The following is a 17,953-nucleotide window of genomic DNA, read 5'->3' as shown; positions in this document are numbered from 1 at the left end:
AGTTATGGTACAGTATTTTCCTCTCACAACAAACCAGTACTAGCCGGTCTTATCAAGACAGAAACCAACCAGCGAACACTCCGACCAGACGGGCGGGTGGGTCGCTTGAGCCGAGTCAGTAGTCACCCGCAGGCGACAGAAGCAGTGAATCGCCGAACAGTACTACTACCATTTGGCACGGTGCACGGGTGCAGTGCAGACACGGCCTGAATGGTGACCGGAGGGGACGAAGAGCCTGCCGTCCTCATCAGCTTGAATGGGATTGGGCACTGGCACTGGCACTGGCATAGCAAGCAGCTGCTGCAGAAGGCGGCGGCGCGGGTGCCCTTAACTTCCCCAGACGCCAACCAACCACGGCGCCCAAACTGGGACAGTACTAGAGGTCCCCCGTGCAAGTGGAACGCACGGCCCGGCCGCGTGGCTTGCCGGCCGTCGTGGCGCGCTCTGCGCCACACACACGCGACACACGGGCTCGGGCATGGGCGCCCGTCGCCGCACCGCACGCCCGGCATTCATCCATGTCATGGTGTGGACGAACGGGAGGGAGCACGGGGCCGGGGCGGCTGGCGGTTGGGCGTTGAGAACCAAGAGCCAAGGGAAGCGCCACGCCGCTGCTGTCTCTGCTGGTGCTGGGTCATCACTCACATGGTCATCACTCACATGACAACACGAGCCATTGCCTGGTAGAGAGAGTTCAACGGCGCATACATCATCCACCAGCCATTGCCTGGTGCCCTCTGGTCCTGGTGGCGGCCATTCCAAGCTGCCCATTGCAAACGGCACGTATGAATCCAAATAAATTCAATGACGACTCTATGGACACTTAGGCCTGTCTCGATCACCTCCTCTAAACTTTATTAGAGCTAAAGTGGTCTAAAGTTAGCTCTAAACTTTAACCCACCTCACATTAGAGCATTAGACATAAAAAATGAGCTAAAGTGCTCTAAAGCTTTTAAAGCTCTAAAGTTTAAAGGAGATGATCCATCAGGCCCACTTATAGAGGATCTTTTTGTTTAAATGAATCCCACTAGCCTTTGGGATGGTTTGATATAGCACTATGCTATAATTATATCTTTTTTGGGACAGACGGTGTAGTAACCTCGATTACTAATTTTTGTAAGGAGGTGTTTAAATTTAGGGACTAAAGTTTAAAGGTGTCATATTGGGTGTCACGTGGGATGTTACATGGGAGTATTCCGTTAGTAATAATAAAATAAATTACACAAGTCATCAGTAATCTGCTAGACGAATTTATTAAGCCTAATTAATCCGTCATTAGCACATATTTACTGTAGCACCATTTTGTCAAATCATGAACTAATTAGGCTTAAAAATTCGTCTCGCAGAGTAATCGCAATCTGTGCAATTAGTTATTTTTTAATTTATATTTAATACTTCATGCATGTGTCAAACATACGATGTGATAGGGACTAAACTTTAGCGATAGAAATGAAAGAAAAAAAATACCTTCACACGACTACTACCAGCACTGCACCACAAAAGTCAAGGCTTGTTTGGGACTTTACGAATTTCATATGAAATATGAATTTCATGGCAATCAATTCATTTTCACAATAAATAAAACACAAAAAACAGCGAAAAATCTCACGTCCCCAAATCCCAATAGGGCCTCATCCCACCTAGCTAGGCACCTAGCACTACTAATTGAGTAGTATTTTTGTATAGCAAATACTCAATTTTTGAGAAGCCAGATAAATTTAAATTTGATTAAATTTATAAAAAACACTAATATTATCTTTTATGCCAAATAAGTGTCATGAGATTAATTACAAATATAATTATAAATACTAATATTTTTTCCTAAAAAGTTTTGATCAAACATAAAAAAAATTACTTGTCTTAAACCTGCGATTGCATTTTTTTTATGAGACCAGAGGCCCAGAGGGAGTAGATTTGACTGCTGGCTTTCTGGCTTCTGTATGAGTATGACTGGGTGATAGCATAGAGAAAGAGAAAGAAACAAAAGCTAAGGAAGACCTTGACACAAGTACTACGTAGTACGAAAACCCTGTAAATTTGTACGTCTTGAGATCATCAGAGCAGCTTTCGTTGTTTGTAGCACACACGGCAACCCTCACAGATACTTTGCCATGCAGCACGAGGCACGACGGCACGATACGAAGCACGAAAAAAAACCCGACACGAACCCAGCACGGCCCGATGAAACTAGGGCCCGGGCTGGCCCGGCCCGCTGCTCAGGCCGTGCTTGGGCTGACCCCCAAGCCCATGGGCCAGCATGGCCCCGCACGAGAAATGGAGGGAGGCCCGACAGCGGCCCGAGGCAGCTAGCCCCCCCCCCCCAACGGTTACCCGCCACCGCCAGCCCAACGGCCATTTTGGCCATCATCAGCCCACACTCGACCCCTCCCTTCATATATAAGGGACACGCCGCGGCCGCCGGCCGCCCCCTCTCCTCACCTAACCCTAATCGACTAATCCATTCGACTGCACCCGTCGCGTAGCGCCCACACCACTCTCGTCTTCGCCTCGCCTTCGTCGCGCCGCCGTCTCCTCGGCATCCGACCTCATCGACTCCGGTGACCTTGATCTGCCTTCCGCCGCCGGCCAGCCTTTCCCTTCTCCTCCCTGATCTCCTTCCTCTTTCCCTCTCCCTTCCCCTCTTGGTGATATGTGAGTTCGTGTTCCTGTCAGTGTCATCCCTCCTCCGCCGCTCGCCGTCCTTGCTAACGGTCTGTCGTCTTCTCTGCGGGGTCGTCTTCTTCTCCGGCACCGGGCTCCGGTTGCACAGGTAAACCCTAACCCTAACCCTAGCATCTTCTTTCTTGATCTGATTCTGTCATCTGATGTGTTTCTTGGTCTGCAGATCGGTAGCCGATGCTTCCTCTTCTAGCTACGGCGTAGAGCGAGCTCGGCGGCCACCCACACCATCGAGGAACGGGGCCGGAGCGGTCACTGCCATGGCGGATGACGATGTCGTCCTACCGGGCATGGCCCCCGAGGGCGAGGACGACGACGACCTCTGAGAGGACGCGGCTGCCTTGTTCGGTGTCGATCTCGGAGCCAGCCAGGCTTCGATCGATCTGGACGACCTCCGAGCGGTCACTGCCATGGTTTATGTTTTCTGTGAAATTTGATTCTAAATTTGAAAACTGAAGTTAGAGCTGAATTTGCTGGTGTGTTTACAGAATTGCGGGCTGTGGGCTAGCACAGCCCGATATTTTCGCCGGGCTGGTCGGGCTGGCACGGCCTGAAAATCAGCCCGCAGGCCCGTGCTTGGGCCGAATGCCAGGCACGAGGCCCGTGCTGGCACGGCCCGCAGGCACGACGTGCCGTGCTGGCCCAAGAAGTTGCGGGCCGTGCCTGGCCCGTGCCCGGGCCGGGGCGTGCCGGCCTGGCCCGATGGCCATATAAGTCACAGCTGAGTTGCTCACTCATGGTCGGTGTGGGTTAAAGAAAAAGTCGGAATGATTCAGTGGGTTCAGTAAAGAAGAAACAAAAAAAAGAAAAAGAAAAGAAAAGGACGTACGCAAGGTGCCCCGTAGGCCGCAGCTAAAGATGGCAACGGGCGTGGTGCCCGCGGATACTACCTTCTTACGCCCGCGCCCGCCAGCTAAATCTCTCGCCCGCGCCCGTGACCCGCCACGGGCAACAAACCACGCCCGCGCCCTCCATCCGCGGGCATGCCCGTGTGCCCGCCAGGTTGAGCATATACATAAACCATAGTGCATTACAAGAGATACGAAGATACATATTCACAACAAATCGTGTATATATACATATATTTGCTTGTAGGTCCCACATGTCAGACCTGTGGAGCGGGTCTGGCGGATAAGCGTGCGAGGATAGCAAATTTCTTTGCCCGCGAAGAACTATCCTCTGGGTTCAGGATGGTGCCCGCGCCCGTGCCCGCGGGCAAGAAGTGGTGCCCGTATCCTTGCCCATCGGGTTCCATACCCGCGGGCATACGGGCATTCTGTGCCCGTTGCCATCTTTACCCGCAGCAGGCCAATTCGATGGGAACATCATATCCCAGGACTAGCGAAGAGGGTGTTCGGCTGGTACTGTGTCTACGCTGAAACGTTGTGGGAGAAAAATATTGCTTCGGCTGAAAAAAAAAAAAAGCCAAACAAGTCGGTTGCAGCTTAGGCGAACAAACTAGAAGCCGGTGCTGCATAGGCTATGAATGAGCACAGTCACCCCTCGTCGATGTGTTTACAGTACGTGCAGTAGCTAGTCCTAATCCTAATTAGTGCCATTAATCCACTACCGGCACCGGAGAAAGCCTACTAGCAAGATAGGTTCAATTTATGGACGACCTCAGGACCACGCCTGCTGGTTCCCTGTACAAGCACGGCACGACAGTGCACTAGCTAGTCCTAATCCTAATTAGTCCTAATCCTAACTAGTGCCATTATGTATGTTCAGTTTCGGAACATATATCGAAGACTTTGCCTTCACTGTTGGACGCCAACCCATCAGTGTTCTCCAGTTCTGATGTTTAGCTCTACCAAAGAATCCATCGGAACGCAGCCCAACAGTATCAATGCTTAAGGATTCTTTTTGAGTCTTTTACTTGCATGTCCTAATCGTCTATGTCCTTAAAAAATTCGATCTATCGTCAGTGTCCAAGCTCGAAAAACTTTTCTCTCTCACGCCATTCTGTCACTAACGGTGTGAAATGTGGGTGGCAAAGGACTTAAATGCCCCTAAAACTTTTGTTTCTCATGTGCCACTGCCTGCTGGGCGGCAACCTGATGGCTTTTGGCGCCAACAAGGTTTGGACTAATTTGATGTGGGCGACGTACCCATCCATCCACCTTAATTTTATATCTCGTCCCACAGCGCCGACGCCCGCCGCCTGTTCGATAGAATGTGTCCTTGGAGAAGAGGGAAAAGGGGCAGGAAAGCGCCAATTGAGAGCAGTGACAACAGCATAGAGTCCTTGCCAGACGGTGTCCTTCAACACATCCTCGGTTTCCTTCCCGCGCGAGACGCCGTGCGGTCGTGCGTGCTCGCCCGGCGCTGGCTAGAGCTCTGGATGTTCGCGACGGGCCTGCGCATCACTAGCAATGGATACGAGGACGACATGGAGAAGCTCCGGGAGTTCGTGTGAACCTTTGGTTTCGGCATGCTGTACGGTGCCAGGCTCGAGTCCTCCGGTTGGTAATGCCATCTGGAAATTGGTTTGATCTAAATTACATGCATCTCGTCTCCAGGCACTTAATGCAGCTAGAGCTTTCTGGTGTAGCATTTGAGGAAAATTTCCTTATCTTATCTGACTGTCCAGCACTGGAACAACTAGAGATTGAGAACTGTGATTTGACTGTTGTCAACAAGATCTCATCCGAATCCCTCAAACGCCTAAGTCTCACTAATTGTGCATTCAGCGGAAGCTTCCGCACACGTATTCATGCTTTCTCTCTGGTTTTGCTGCTGCTAGATGACAATTGGTCTAAGACTCCAGTGCTTGAGAGCATGCCATCATTAGTGGATGCATCTATCAGAATTGGCGAGAACAATGTAGACAGCTGTGATAATTGTGACTCAGGGGATTGTAGTAGCTGTCATGGTATCCGATCCGTGCTGCAAAACCCCATTCCAGTTCCAGGAACGGAAAACGGGCAGAGGTCAGATCGTGCGTCTAAAAATGGCGACGGCTTGCTCGCACCGCACGCACTCGCTCCTCCCGACCTCCCATCAAAGCCACGGCAAAAGTAAAAGGCGCGAAAACATCACCATCCCAGTTGCCCGAACAAGGCTAGGGCCCGAGCCGTGAGCAGTGCCTTTGCCACACCCATTTCGAGCTCCCATCATTTCGCGCGTCGCGGTCGCGTAGGCCGGGCCTCATCGCGTCCGGGTCTCCGGGCTAGGCCAGGTGCAAGACGAGGCGAAGCCGACACGTCCGCGTACGCGCTCTGCCCGATCGTCTTGCTAGAGCTCTCCCATTTCCCCCTCCCTCCCACGCCAACTCAAAAAAACCCAAAGCCACCGACCACCGTCACCGGGCGACGCAAAAGGGTCAGCTCGCCTCGCGCCCAGGCACCCAGCCATGGCGCTCCCCGCGGCAACGGTACCATTCGTCATGCTCCTCCTCCTCCTCCTCGTCCCGACGGGCTGCTCCGGTACCGGCGGCTTCGACCAGGGAGGAGGAGGCGGCTGCTTTGCTCCGCTGATCGGTTGCGCCCCGCCGGCGTCCGCCACGGCAACGCCACCGTGTTCCGCGCCAGCCTCGCCCCGCTGCTCACCGCGCTCCCCTCCGCCGCGCTGCGCTGCGCTCCCAGCCGGACCCCGGGCGCGACCGCGCTCACGCCCTCGGCCTCTGCTTCGGGTTCGGCTTCGGCGGCGTCGCCGACGCGTCGGACTGCCATGCGTGCCTCCGGGCCGCCGTCGCGGCAGCCAGCGAGGGCTGCGCCAACGACACCCGCCGCGCGGGCGTATGGAGCCACGGCTGCCTCCTGGCGTACTACGCCGGCGACGTCGCTTCCTCGTACACCGACGGCTTGGAGCAGACGCTCGCCGACCTGACCATGGCCCTTGCTCAGCCCAAGGGTCCATCGCTCTGTGAGTCATCTCTACTACTACCTCGTTCGGTACATAATGTCACGAGCGTACTGCGATTTCGACACTAGAACTCCTGCTCTGATTGATTTTATAAGGTAGCTGACATCTTCAACTGAAAACTGAAATGCCCGCACCGCAGGGAGGAAGGCACAATCCATCATGTCGTTCGTTCTGGCAGCCATTGGAGCGGTCACAGTCGTGGTCCTCGCGTGCTTTCTCGTGGGCTGCTACCTGCTGGCAGAGACCCTCTTTGGGAACATGGCGGAAGCAGGTACCTCCTCCGTCTCTGCGCAATTTATTTCTTGCACGCGGTGATCGGAAGCAGCAAACGTTGCCGCCCAGCAGGCAGTGGCACATGAGAAACAAAAGTTCCAGGGGCATTCAAGTCCTTTACCACCCATATTTCACACCGTTAGTGACAGAATGGCGTGAGAGAGAAAAGTTTTCCGAGCTTGGACACTGACGATAAATCAAACTTTTTAGGGACATAGACGATTAGACCATCTTTTTTAATGGCATACAAGTAAAAGACTCATTCTTTTTTGTTTTAATAAGTGCAGGGAAATACATATGAAATGATTAGAACACTTATGGTAATAACCTAACTAACGATGTTATGGTTACTCATGGCTTGTCCATGCAATTAGTAAGTGCCAATTTTATCCTCTCTTATTGGGGAACAGTAATAAGGTAAGTAGTACTCCGTAGTAGAAGTAATTATCCGTCCCACTCACTTTCTAAGAAGTCAAAATAAATCTTTTAAATTTTGACCGCATATACACAAGGACATATTAATATTTATGCTGTATATAATTAGTACTATCAGATTAATTATTGAATATATCTTTATAATAATTTTTATTTAAATATATAGATGTTAATAAAAATATTTTATAAATTTACTTAATAATTTAGAAAAGTTTGATCAGAAACCTAGTATCTTTTTTTTCTTTTCTTTTTTTTTCGAGAGGAGAAGAGTCTGGCCACGAGACCAATCAGGTGAGGCAGTGCCATAAATAGGCGGGCGGGGCGGCGGGCGCACAGCACAGCTCAGCTCAGCTCGTCTCTCGTGTCGCTGAGAACGAACCGCCCTGTTCACTTTGGGCGTGATTGGTGGTAGAGCCAGCCTTTGTGTCAGGATGGTCAGGTTATGCAGATCAAAGAAGCTAGGTTGAGCCTAGGTAGTGTTTGGTTGTCTTTGCTGTTGGTCTAATACAAGATGTGATTGTGCTTGGTTGCATGCATACATTAGTTTTTTTGTTTGACGCATGGGTCCCTACATCCTGGGTGAATCAAATCATTCTGCACCATAAAAAAAGAAGAAATCCAGAAGACAGAGACGTGCGGGATGAAGGAGGGCAAACGAATGAAAAGATACAGACAAAATACACGAATAGAACAACCAAACATGACGTAAGTGCACGGAGGGATACAGGATGCCCTTCGGACGTTCTGGTTCGGGCAACCAATCACCCTTTTACTTATAAATCATATTTTTTCAACCAACAAATATTATTTTTGTCTTAGATACTCATGCATGTCTTATCAAGCAAGCCAGCGGTACGGAACCGTCAGTTCAGGAGGCCGCCGCACCACGCACAGTCCTCGCAGCCAGCCAGCCACGCTCCTCCTCCTATAAAACCTGCCTCCCCTGCGCGCCCGGTCTCCGGCTCCCGTCGCCCGTATATTCCGTCCACCTCTCCCACCCACCCGTGGACATCGATCGATCACTAGCTGAGGTCGTCGGCCATGGCGGAGCGCCAGGAGCAGCAGCAGGAGGTGGCGAGCGACGGCGACGCGGCGGAGTGGAAGCAGGTGGCGGAGCTGAGGGCCGTCACCCAAGCCCAGGACCCTTCCTGCAAGGTTCGTCCCCTCGATCTCTCCGTCGTTCCATGATTCCATCCATCCATTGCTCGTGAGTCGTCAGTCATCACATACTCGCATGGCCTACTCCATAGCATGCATATGGCGTGGCCTTGCCTGAATCTGAATGGGATCCACAACGAACACAATATAATTAGGCTAGCATATAGAATAGCATACTGTATGACTAGCATAATGAATGGCTCTCTGCCGCTCTGGCGACACTGCCATGTGCATCCGCTCTTCACTCTTCAGTTCAGGGGACGATTCATTCATTTCTGCGAATCATCATCATCATTCAGCAACCTACTGCCACAGCTAGGCGGCGTCGTATATCTTGTCTTATACTACCATCAAACTTTTCTTTGAGTTACATACTGTAGATAATTTACCTGCCTTAATTACTGTAATTGTAACTACAGTTACTGCTATTATTAGTAGCCAAATCATAACTGGGCCTCGATCAGAATGAACACCAACCTGTAGCTACCTAAGATCTGGAACTCTGAGAAGTGAGAATCATGCTGATTATTGGCATGCATGTCAAGACCTCAAGATGGAGCAGCCTGCTGTAGACAAATGAGTCATCGCCACTGTTAACTAGAGCTTCTCGTCGCCATTTGCTTCCCTCTGGCACAGAGCCGGCTGCATATGATATGCCCCAGGTGGTACCCCTGGTACGGTTCTTGGCCGTCCGGCCATCGCTTTTGGCGTTGATGGCCGGCCCTGTCACACTTTGCTCATTTGTGGCCGGCCGCGGCCGCTGGTGGTTCAGCATCCGTGTCCAGGACTCCAGGTAGTTAGCAGTTTGCTCATCTGCCCAGCCAACACCCAACGTACAGGTGGTACTGCTTGTGGTTGACACCGCTGCCTGTGTCGTTTCCGAACTGTTTGCTTTGCACCACGCCTCGTTTTCATTTTTCCCAGTTGGGGGTGTTTAAATTCAGGGTTAAAGTTTAGGGACGTCGTATTAGGATATTACGTGGAAGTGTTCAGATAATAATAATAAAATAAATTATAGAAGTCATCGGTACTCCGCGAGACGAATTTATTAAGCTTAATTAACCCATAATTAGTATATGTTACTGTAGCTTGTTGTAGCACCTCGTCGTCAAACCATGGATTGATTAGGGTAAAAAATCGTCTCATAGATTAGTCGTAATCCGTATAGTTAATTATTTTTTAGTCTATATTTAATACTTTATGTATATGTCAAATATTCGATGAGATAGAGACTGAGCTTTAGAGGAACCTGACAAGTGAAACCCAGGGACCGGAACTGACTGACCGGTAAAAGCTTGTGTGCCCTATTTCCAGAGCTCGTACACTATGGTGTGCATTTTCTAATCACGTGTGCCAGGGAACCCAAGAAAATTCAGCCACAGATCAATCCATATGCATGCGATTGTGCTTGTGCACCTAACTTGGTCATCTCATCTATTCCTCGCCCTCGGTTCCTCCATTGACTTCTCCTTCACTTCACCCCGGCACCCCTTGATTCATCGTCACAATATATAGAAAGCGCGTGTTTAGTTTCAGAAAGTTAGAATTTGGGGCTACTGTAGCACTTTCGTTTTTATTTGACAATTAGTGTTCAATTATGGACTAATGAGGCTCAAAACGTTCGTCTCGCAATTTCCCACCAAACTGTACAATTAGTTTTTTTCGTCTACATTTAATACTCCATACACGGTCTACATTTAATACTCCATACACGGACCGTAAACATTCGATGTGATAGGTACTGTAGCATTTTTTTTAGAAATCTGAGGTGGAACTAAACTAGACGAAAATTAAATTCAGACAAGTATATTATGATGATAGCAACAGATAGTAGTACGTATGTACTTATATGATTCTTTTTCCTTTCAGAGATTGTGTGATGGAAAATGTGCACACGCTACCTGTAGGCAGCTACTAGTACTAGTACAGTTGGGTGGATGGCGCACGCAGCCGTGTGGTGTGGGCTTGAGGGCTTGTTTAGAGGCCGTTCGGCTGGCTTTAAGCCGGCTGCCTGGCTGATTCTGGCCCTCACGAAATTACTGTTTATATTCTGTTAAAACAATATTTTTCTCTCATAATAATTAGCTGGAACAGTATTTTTCAGTTCTGCCGAACATACCATTAGTTGGCAAATTTTTTTGGCGAAATAGTACTGTAGCACTTTCGTTGTTATTTGATAATTAGTGTCCAATCATAGTCTAATTAGGCTTAAAAGATTCGTCTCGTGAATTTCGTCTAAACTGTATAATTAGTTTTATTTTTTATTTATATTTAATGCTTCATACATACGTCCAAAGATTCGATGTAACAGCAAATCTTGAAAAATTTTGGGAACTAAACACTACCTCATTTCATTTCGGCCATGCATCACTCGTGGTGCACAGAAAAGCCCCCCATAAATGCTGCCCACGACTCAAGGACACCAAGCAACTAGCCCGTCTGTCAATCCCCCTCCCTCTTAATATTAATCTCGCGTCACACCGGCGGCCTAACCAATTGATCACGACGTGATGACGATGAAATGAAACTGCCACCCAAATCCATTTTATTTTACTCCACTCTACTCAATTTTTGGATGCTTAGTTCAAGCAATCAAAAGGGTTGAGAACTGGATGATTTATGGGCAACCATCGCTCAATTTTTCTAATCCTTATATCTAAATTAAAGTGCCATATCAAATCTCTCTTTAACTAAACCCCCCCCCCCCCCCCCCCTCCTCTCTCCCTCCCCTCTTCCTCCTAGGCCCACCAACCTAGATTACGCCGCTCGCCCCTGCCTTCCCGTCGGGCTCCGGTGGCTCCTCGCCGTCGAATTTGTTGCCGTGCACCACATCCACACGCTAAAATCCATCCCATATGTCTCCTCTCTCCCTTCTTCATCATCTCTGGCTGAGCGCCGCCACCATCTCCTGTTTAGCTCCAGGGCCTGTTCGGCTGGTATTAAAGTCGATTGATAAGCCGACTGAAGTTAATTTGTTGTGAGAGAAAAATACTATAGATTCTAGCTGATAAGCCGGCTGATAAGTTCAAGCGAACAGGCTATCAACGTGACATACATGGCTAATTTTTTCAGGTGTCAACCTCTTAATTCATTTAAGATAATCATTGCACATAATTAGCAAAGAATTACTTCTCAGGTAAAAAAAACTTGTTTGATAGAACTTCTGAATTGAGTCTGGAAGTTGTTCTGAGAGCTCTGCCAAATACTCCGAACTCTGAACCTTAATCCCACACCCTAATCTTGCCTGCGATGGGGAAGAAAGGCCATTACATCTTTGGATTGGGCACAAACAATGTGAGTGAGAGCGACGAATTTTGAATCACTAAATAAAAGTTTAGCTTTACTCTCTTATTTTGTTCATTCACATGCATCTCAAAAACTTCAAGTGGACCACAACATCGGCAAGGCGTCGGCAAGTGAATCACTAAATAAAACTTTTTTTGAAGGTAAAAAAAAGTTTACTACTCAACCTGTATGCTCATCTATCACCTATGCAATTGTTTCCCATCACCGACGTAATGCGCACAGGAGGAGGACGACTACACGCTGCGGCGGTTCCTGCGGGCGCGGGACCACAACATCGGCAAGGCGTCGGCGATGCTGCTCAAATACCTCAAGTGGAAACCAACAGCGAAGCCCCACGGCGCGATCCCGGCGTCGGAGGTGGCACGGGAGGTGGCGCAGGCGAAGCTGTGCCTGCAGGGGTACGACAGGGAGGGCCGGCCCCTGATGTACAGCTTCGGCGCGCGGCACCACCCGGCGCGGCGGGACCTGGAGGAGTTCAAGCGCTACGTCGTCCACGTCCTGGACGCCACCGTCGCGCGCCTGCCCCCGCCCGGTCCCGGGCGGCAGGAGAAGTTCGCCGCCGTCGCCGACCTCAAGGGCTGGGGCTACGCCAACTGCGACATCCGGGGGTACCTGGCGGCGCTGGACATCATGCAGAGCTACTACCCGGAGCGCCTCGGCCGCGTCTTCCTCGTCCACGTGCCCTACGTGTTCATGGCCGCCTGGAAGATCGTCTACCCGTTCATCGACGACAACACCAAGAAGAAGTTCGTGTTCGTGGCGGATAAGGACCTCGACAGGACGCTCCGGGAGGCCATTGATGACTCCCAGCTCGCGGAGATCTATGGCGGCAAGCTCAAGCTCGTCGAGCCGGCGGCAGACGACAGCAACTGAAAACTGATGGATCGAGATGAAGTGAGCAGAGAGCAGTATATATGATGCTATATATATCGTAGCAGCTGGGCGAATTCGCAATTGCAAGTGATGTCATCTTGTACAAGACACGCAGAAAGAAAGATGCATGGCTTCTGTAATCTGTATGCTCTCCTCTGTAACCAGACGGTGATCAGTGCAAATAATATTACACGTCTAGGTGCCTGATATTTTTATTGTTTAGAAAACATGTTTGTGACCCCCCGAGCGCTCCTCCACGGGCGCCTCGGGGGCAAACCACCGGCGCCGCCAAGACCTCCCCTCCCTGCTTCCTCTCCGGCCGCCGTCGCCGCCCTCCGGCGTGCGGCGGCGGCGGCAAGCGGCTGCCCCGAAAAAGGGAGCCGTCGTGACCTCCACTCCCCCTCTCTCCTACGCCACCCCTCCTCCAACCTTCCTCTCTGGCGAGCATGAACTCCGGTGGGGCTGATCTACACCTCCGTAGGCCGGATCTGCCGTCTAACACCCCTAACGCCGCGGATTCGTCGGTGGCCGGCGGCTGCTAGGGTTCGGCTGCTCCTCCTGACGGTGACCGACGTCAGCTTCTCCTGGGCGGTCGGAGGCCACTACGGTGGCTGGCCGGCCGGATCCGGGCCCTATGGGCCAGATTTGGCCTCAGTCGGGCATGCTCAACGGCGGCTGGTCGGATCTGCTGGCTAGCTGGCCTGACGGCGACCGGAGACGCTTCACCCGGGCGGTTGGGGCCGCTGGTACGCGCACACGCCCATGCTGCTGCGACGCTTGGCCCGACGGATCCGGGCCCCTACGGGTTGGATCTACCGCTCTAAGTCTCTGGTGGTCGCCCCAGGTGCCACTGCAGTGCATCCAAGCGGGCAGCGGTGGTCTGTGTCGGGTCGGCCGGGCCGGCGATTCGCCGACCTGGAAGCCTTGGCACTGTGGCGCCCCCCTCCCCAACCCACGGTGTCGACTACTATGCTTGGGTGTCTACCATGCCCGACGTCTTGCTTGTTGGCCCACAGTATTATCGGCTCAAGCGAGTGAACCACTCAGCCCATCTTGCCGAGCACCCGCTAGTGTTGCCGAGCACCCACTAGTCGTGCCGACCACGAGTAAGCGTTGTCCGTGCCACGCACTACGACCAAGGCTAGAAGAAGAAGGGAGAACAGAGCAAGCACGCACAATACAAGACACCAGCGTTGGCCGAAGCCCTGTCTGTGTGATGGCAAATCTGAACTCTCTTTACTGAGTTGCCGTGATGGTCTATTTATACAACTATATCTATCTAGTCCTAGTACAGCCCACATGCTGTAACAGTAACTAAATAACATACAGGGCTGACTCTGCGCCGGCCACTGCATGGCTACAGTGCTACAGGTGAGCCGTGCGGCGCCTGCACCTGCAGAAGCTACAGTATCACAGCAGGGGGCCAGTTCGGCGCCGCCTTCCCTTGCTGTGTTCACACAAGATAACAGTAGATTAGTTAACAAACTTCCCCTAATTCTACTGCTAACCCTTGTACCCCTTCCATGCCGATCATCTCCTTCAGCTCTGTGAGTCGAAGTCGTCCGAGCGGCTTGGTGAGGACGTCCACGAGTTGCCGACCAGTTTCGACGAACTTGATGACGATCTGCCCTCTATCAACACAGTCCCTGAGGAAGTGGAACTTCATGTCGATGTGTTTACTCCGGTCGTGCATAACCGGATTCTTCGCGAGGGCGATGGCGGGCTGGTTGTCCACCATCAGTGCTGGTGGGTGAGCTTCCACACCGGTCAGCTCACCCAGCAGCCGGCGTAGCCATACAACTTGGCACGCAGCTGTGGCCACCGCTACGTACTCTGCCTCGCACATAGATAGCGCCACCACCTTCTGTTTCAGTGACAGCCATGAAATTGGGGCCGACCTGAGGAAGACAAGTACGCTAGAGGTGCTCCGTCGTCCATCAATGTACCCCGCCATGTCTGCATCGTTGAACACCATGAGCTGCAGCCTACTCCCGCCGGTCTTTGGGAAGATGATCCCATGATTCACCGTCCCCTTGACATAGCGCAGTAGCCGCTTCACCGTAGCCCAGTGATTCTCTCTGGGATCCTCCATGAAGCGACTGACGTAGCCCACGGCGAACGCAATGTCCGGCCTCGTGTGGACTAGGTAGCGCAGACCGCCGATGATGCTTCGGTAGAGTGTTGCATCCACCTTCGCCGCAGTACTGGCCTTCGTCAGCTTCAGCCGCTCCTCCATCGGAGTCACGCATGGCTTGTACTCCACCATGCCGCTCCTTTCCAACGGCTTGGAGGCATACACGCTCTGACTGAGCGTGAGTTCCTCCTTCCCCTGTCTCACCTCGATGCCGAGGTAGTATGAGAGTGCGTCGAGACCGCTCATTCGGAAATGAGCCGCCATCTCGCGCTTGAAGCTGTTGATGTCCTCTGTGCGCGCGCTGGTGACGATTAAGTCATCCACATACACGCCGACCACGAACTCTTCCTTCCCCCGCCGTCGCGTGTAGAGCGCGTGCTCGGTTGCGCACCTTTGAAACCCAAGCTCGCCCAGCGTGGCGTCAAGCTTGGCGTTCCATGCTCGAGGGGCTTGCCGTAGCCCGTAGAGCACCTTGCGCAGTCGGAGCACCCTATGCTCCTCTCCCTTGATGGTGAAACCTGGAGGTTGCCTGACGAAGACCGTTTCCGCCAGCTCGCCGTTGAGGAAGGCCAATTTAACGTTCAAATGATGGACGCGCCGGTCCTTTGCTGCTGCCAAGGCTAGTAGCAAACGAACTGACTCCATGCGCGCTACTGGTGCAAAGACCTCGTTGAAGTCGATGCCCTCGCGCTGAACAAAGCCTCGGGCGACGAGGCGCGCCTTGTGCTTGACAATGGCGCCGAGCTCGTCCCTTTTGACCTTGTATACCCATTTCAGGCTGATCGGACGGCATCCTGGAGGTGGATCGACGAGCTGCCAAGTCTCATTTTCTTCGATCGCCTTCATCTCCTCCAGCATCGCCCGTCGCTAGTTTCCATCACGCTCAGCTAGCGTGAACGTGGGTGGTTCCTCTACGCTGATGAGTAGCAGCTCTGCGTCGTTGAGTAGCCTGCCCGCCAGACCTGATGGACCTGTGCCGCCGACGATGTCATCCAGCCTGCGGAACCGCACCTCCTCACCTTCGTGGTAGGCGTCCACGAACTCAGTGATGTCACTTGGAGGTGAGGTGAATTCGATCGGCGTCGATGGAGCTCCCTGTTCTGCCGGAGTGCCCGACATAGCACCTGAAGTGCTCAGCACTGCTTCTGGACGGCTCGTCATAACTCCTGCAGTGTTCGGCCATACTGTAGGAGTGTCTAGCCTTAGTCTTGGAGTGGTCGGCACCACTGCAAGACGTCTTGGCTCTGCCACGGGAGTGCTCGGCACCCGTCCTGGAGTGGTCGCCACCATAGCAGAACCTCCCGACACCACTCCTGGTGTGCTCGGTATCTCTCCAAGTGTGCTCGGCCCTCCTCCTAGAGTGCTCGACATCCCTCTCGAAGTGCTTGGCATTACCCTAGGAGTGCTCGACTCTACCGCCGGAGTGCTCGGCCCTCCTCCCGGAGTGCTCGGAACCTGTTCCGTGGCGTCTCCACCGCCGTGGATGACCAAGTGCTCGACGATGAAGGTGTTGGTGAAGCCGCCGGCTTCCCCCGTGCTCGGACTGCTCCAGTCCCAAGCCACTTCCTCGTCGAACACAACGTCGCGCGAGACAAGCACTTTGTCTCCACGTGGGTCATAGAGCCGGTACGCCTTGGTACCCACCGCGTAGCCCAGGAACACCATCGGTGTGCTCCTGTCCTCCAGCTTGGTGAGGTTCGGCTTCATCTTCCTGACGTGGCCGATGCAGCCGAATGTTCGGAGGAATGACACGTTCGGCTTGCACTCGTACCAAGCTTCGAACGGCGTCTTGCTCATCAGGGCCTTGGTCGGAGCGCGGTTGAGGATGAACACCGCCGTGGTCACCACCTCTCCCCAGAACTTTGTCGGCATGCCTTTGGCCTTCATCATGGATTGAGCCATGCTGACCACCGTCTGGTTCCGCCTCTCCACCATGCCATTCTGTTGTGGTGAGTACGGCGCGGTGTGGTGTTGCCCCACACCATGATCCGCGCAGTACGTAGCGAACTCCACCGAAGTGAATTCACCACCGTGATCAGTCCTCAGCACGCGGAGCTTCTTGCCGCTCTCGGCCTCCGCACGTGTCTTGAACTTCTTGATCGCCGCCGCCGCTTCATCCTTGCTCGTCAGGAGTTGCAGCCACATATAGCGACTACAATCATCCACGAGCAGGAGGAAGTACCGCCGACCACCGCATGTAGCAGGCGTGATCGGCCCGTAGAAGTCGCCGTGAACAAGCTCGAGAGCTTCCTCCGCGCGATGCTTGGCCGCCTTTGGGAAAGGTAGCCTCCTCTGCTTCCTGGCCAGGCAGCTGTCACATAGCTCACCTCCGTGCTTGATGTGGGGTAGTCCTCGGACCATCTTCTCCAGCCGACCAAGCGCGTCGAAGCTGAGATGTCCGAACCGGGCATGCCACATCCATGGTTTCTCAGAGTGCCTTGCCGCTAGGCACACCGGCTGCTCTACCTTTAGGTCGAGCAGGTACAACCGGTTTAGGAACCTCTTCACCTTAGCAAGAAGTCGCTGCTCCCGGTCCTTGATCCTAAGGACTCCGTCCTTGATCAGTACCTCGCTACAGCGCTCATCCAACTAACCAATGCTGATGATGCTGGAACGCAGCTGCAGGATGTAGTATACATCCGTTAGCACGCGGTGCTCCCCGTTCTGGCATCTGAAGATGATGGTGCCGCGCCCTTGGATAGCCACCCTTGAGTCGTCACCAAACTTCACCGTACCGGTAACATCGCCGTCGAGCTCGAAGAAGGATTCCTTGGAGCCCATCATGTGGTTGCTGGCACCAGAGTCCAGATACCACCACTGCTCCTGGTCGGCGCCCACATGCCCGAGGGAAACTTGGGCGCGCGGTTCGTCGAAGTTGACGGTCTTCAGGGCCCTCCTAGGTCCTTCCACCGTCGTCGCCTCTTCCTTCTCCTCGGCCTCGACGTCGTGCAGTGCACAGAACGTCGCCATCAGGATAGTGGCCTCATCCTCATCATTGGCTCACGCCAGGTGAGCTTCAACCTTCTTCTCCTGCTTGCGATTTGGGCACTCCCGTGCCCAATGGCCCATCTTCCCGCAACACCGGCAGGCGTTGGGGTCGACCTGCTTCTTCTCTGAAGAAGCCCTGTCGTGGTGCTTGCCCTTGCCACCGCGACTGGAGGAGGCTGTCTTCCCGGAGTTCCTCCGAGCAGCCCACTCCTCTTCCGTTAGCAGGAGTTTTCCGCTGTCCTT

General features: G+C 52.8%; 1 protein-coding gene and 1 pseudogene across 1 annotated transcript; both read left to right on the top strand.

Moving 5' to 3' along the window:
- Positions 1–4,672: 4,672 nt before the first annotated feature.
- On the top strand, positions 4,673–5,908 carry LOC136516217 (putative FBD-associated F-box protein At5g38570; annotated as a pseudogene).
- A 2,283-nt stretch (positions 5,909–8,191) lies between these two features.
- LOC136516393 (uncharacterized) lies at positions 8,192–12,815 on the top strand. Its single transcript, XM_066509780.1, has 2 exons — positions 8,192–8,406; positions 11,938–12,815. The coding sequence occupies exons 1-2, from the start codon at positions 8,293–8,295 to the stop codon at positions 12,586–12,588; spliced, it is 765 nt and encodes a 254-aa protein (XP_066365877.1). The 5' UTR covers positions 8,192–8,292; the 3' UTR covers positions 12,589–12,815.
- The last annotated feature ends 5,138 nt before the right edge of the window (positions 12,816–17,953 follow it).

This window comes from Miscanthus floridulus, chromosome 17, assembly GCF_019320115.1.
Source record: "Miscanthus floridulus cultivar M001 chromosome 17, ASM1932011v1, whole genome shotgun sequence".
NCBI classification, from domain to species: domain Eukaryota; kingdom Viridiplantae; phylum Streptophyta; class Magnoliopsida; order Poales; family Poaceae; genus Miscanthus; species Miscanthus floridulus.
Note: the sequence above shows the minus strand (reverse complement) of the source record. Positions and strands in the feature narration are given on the sequence as shown.

Excerpts from the sequence above, each read along its gene's own strand:
- LOC136516393 (XM_066509780.1), top strand. The coding sequence starts at position 8,293 with ATGGCGGAGCGCCAGGAGCAGCAGCAGGAGGTGGCGAGCGACGGCGAC. Across the intron at positions 8,407-11,937 it reads CCCAGGACCCTTCCTGCAAG|GAGGAGGACGACTACACGCT; the intron begins GTTCGTCCCCTC and ends TAATGCGCACAG.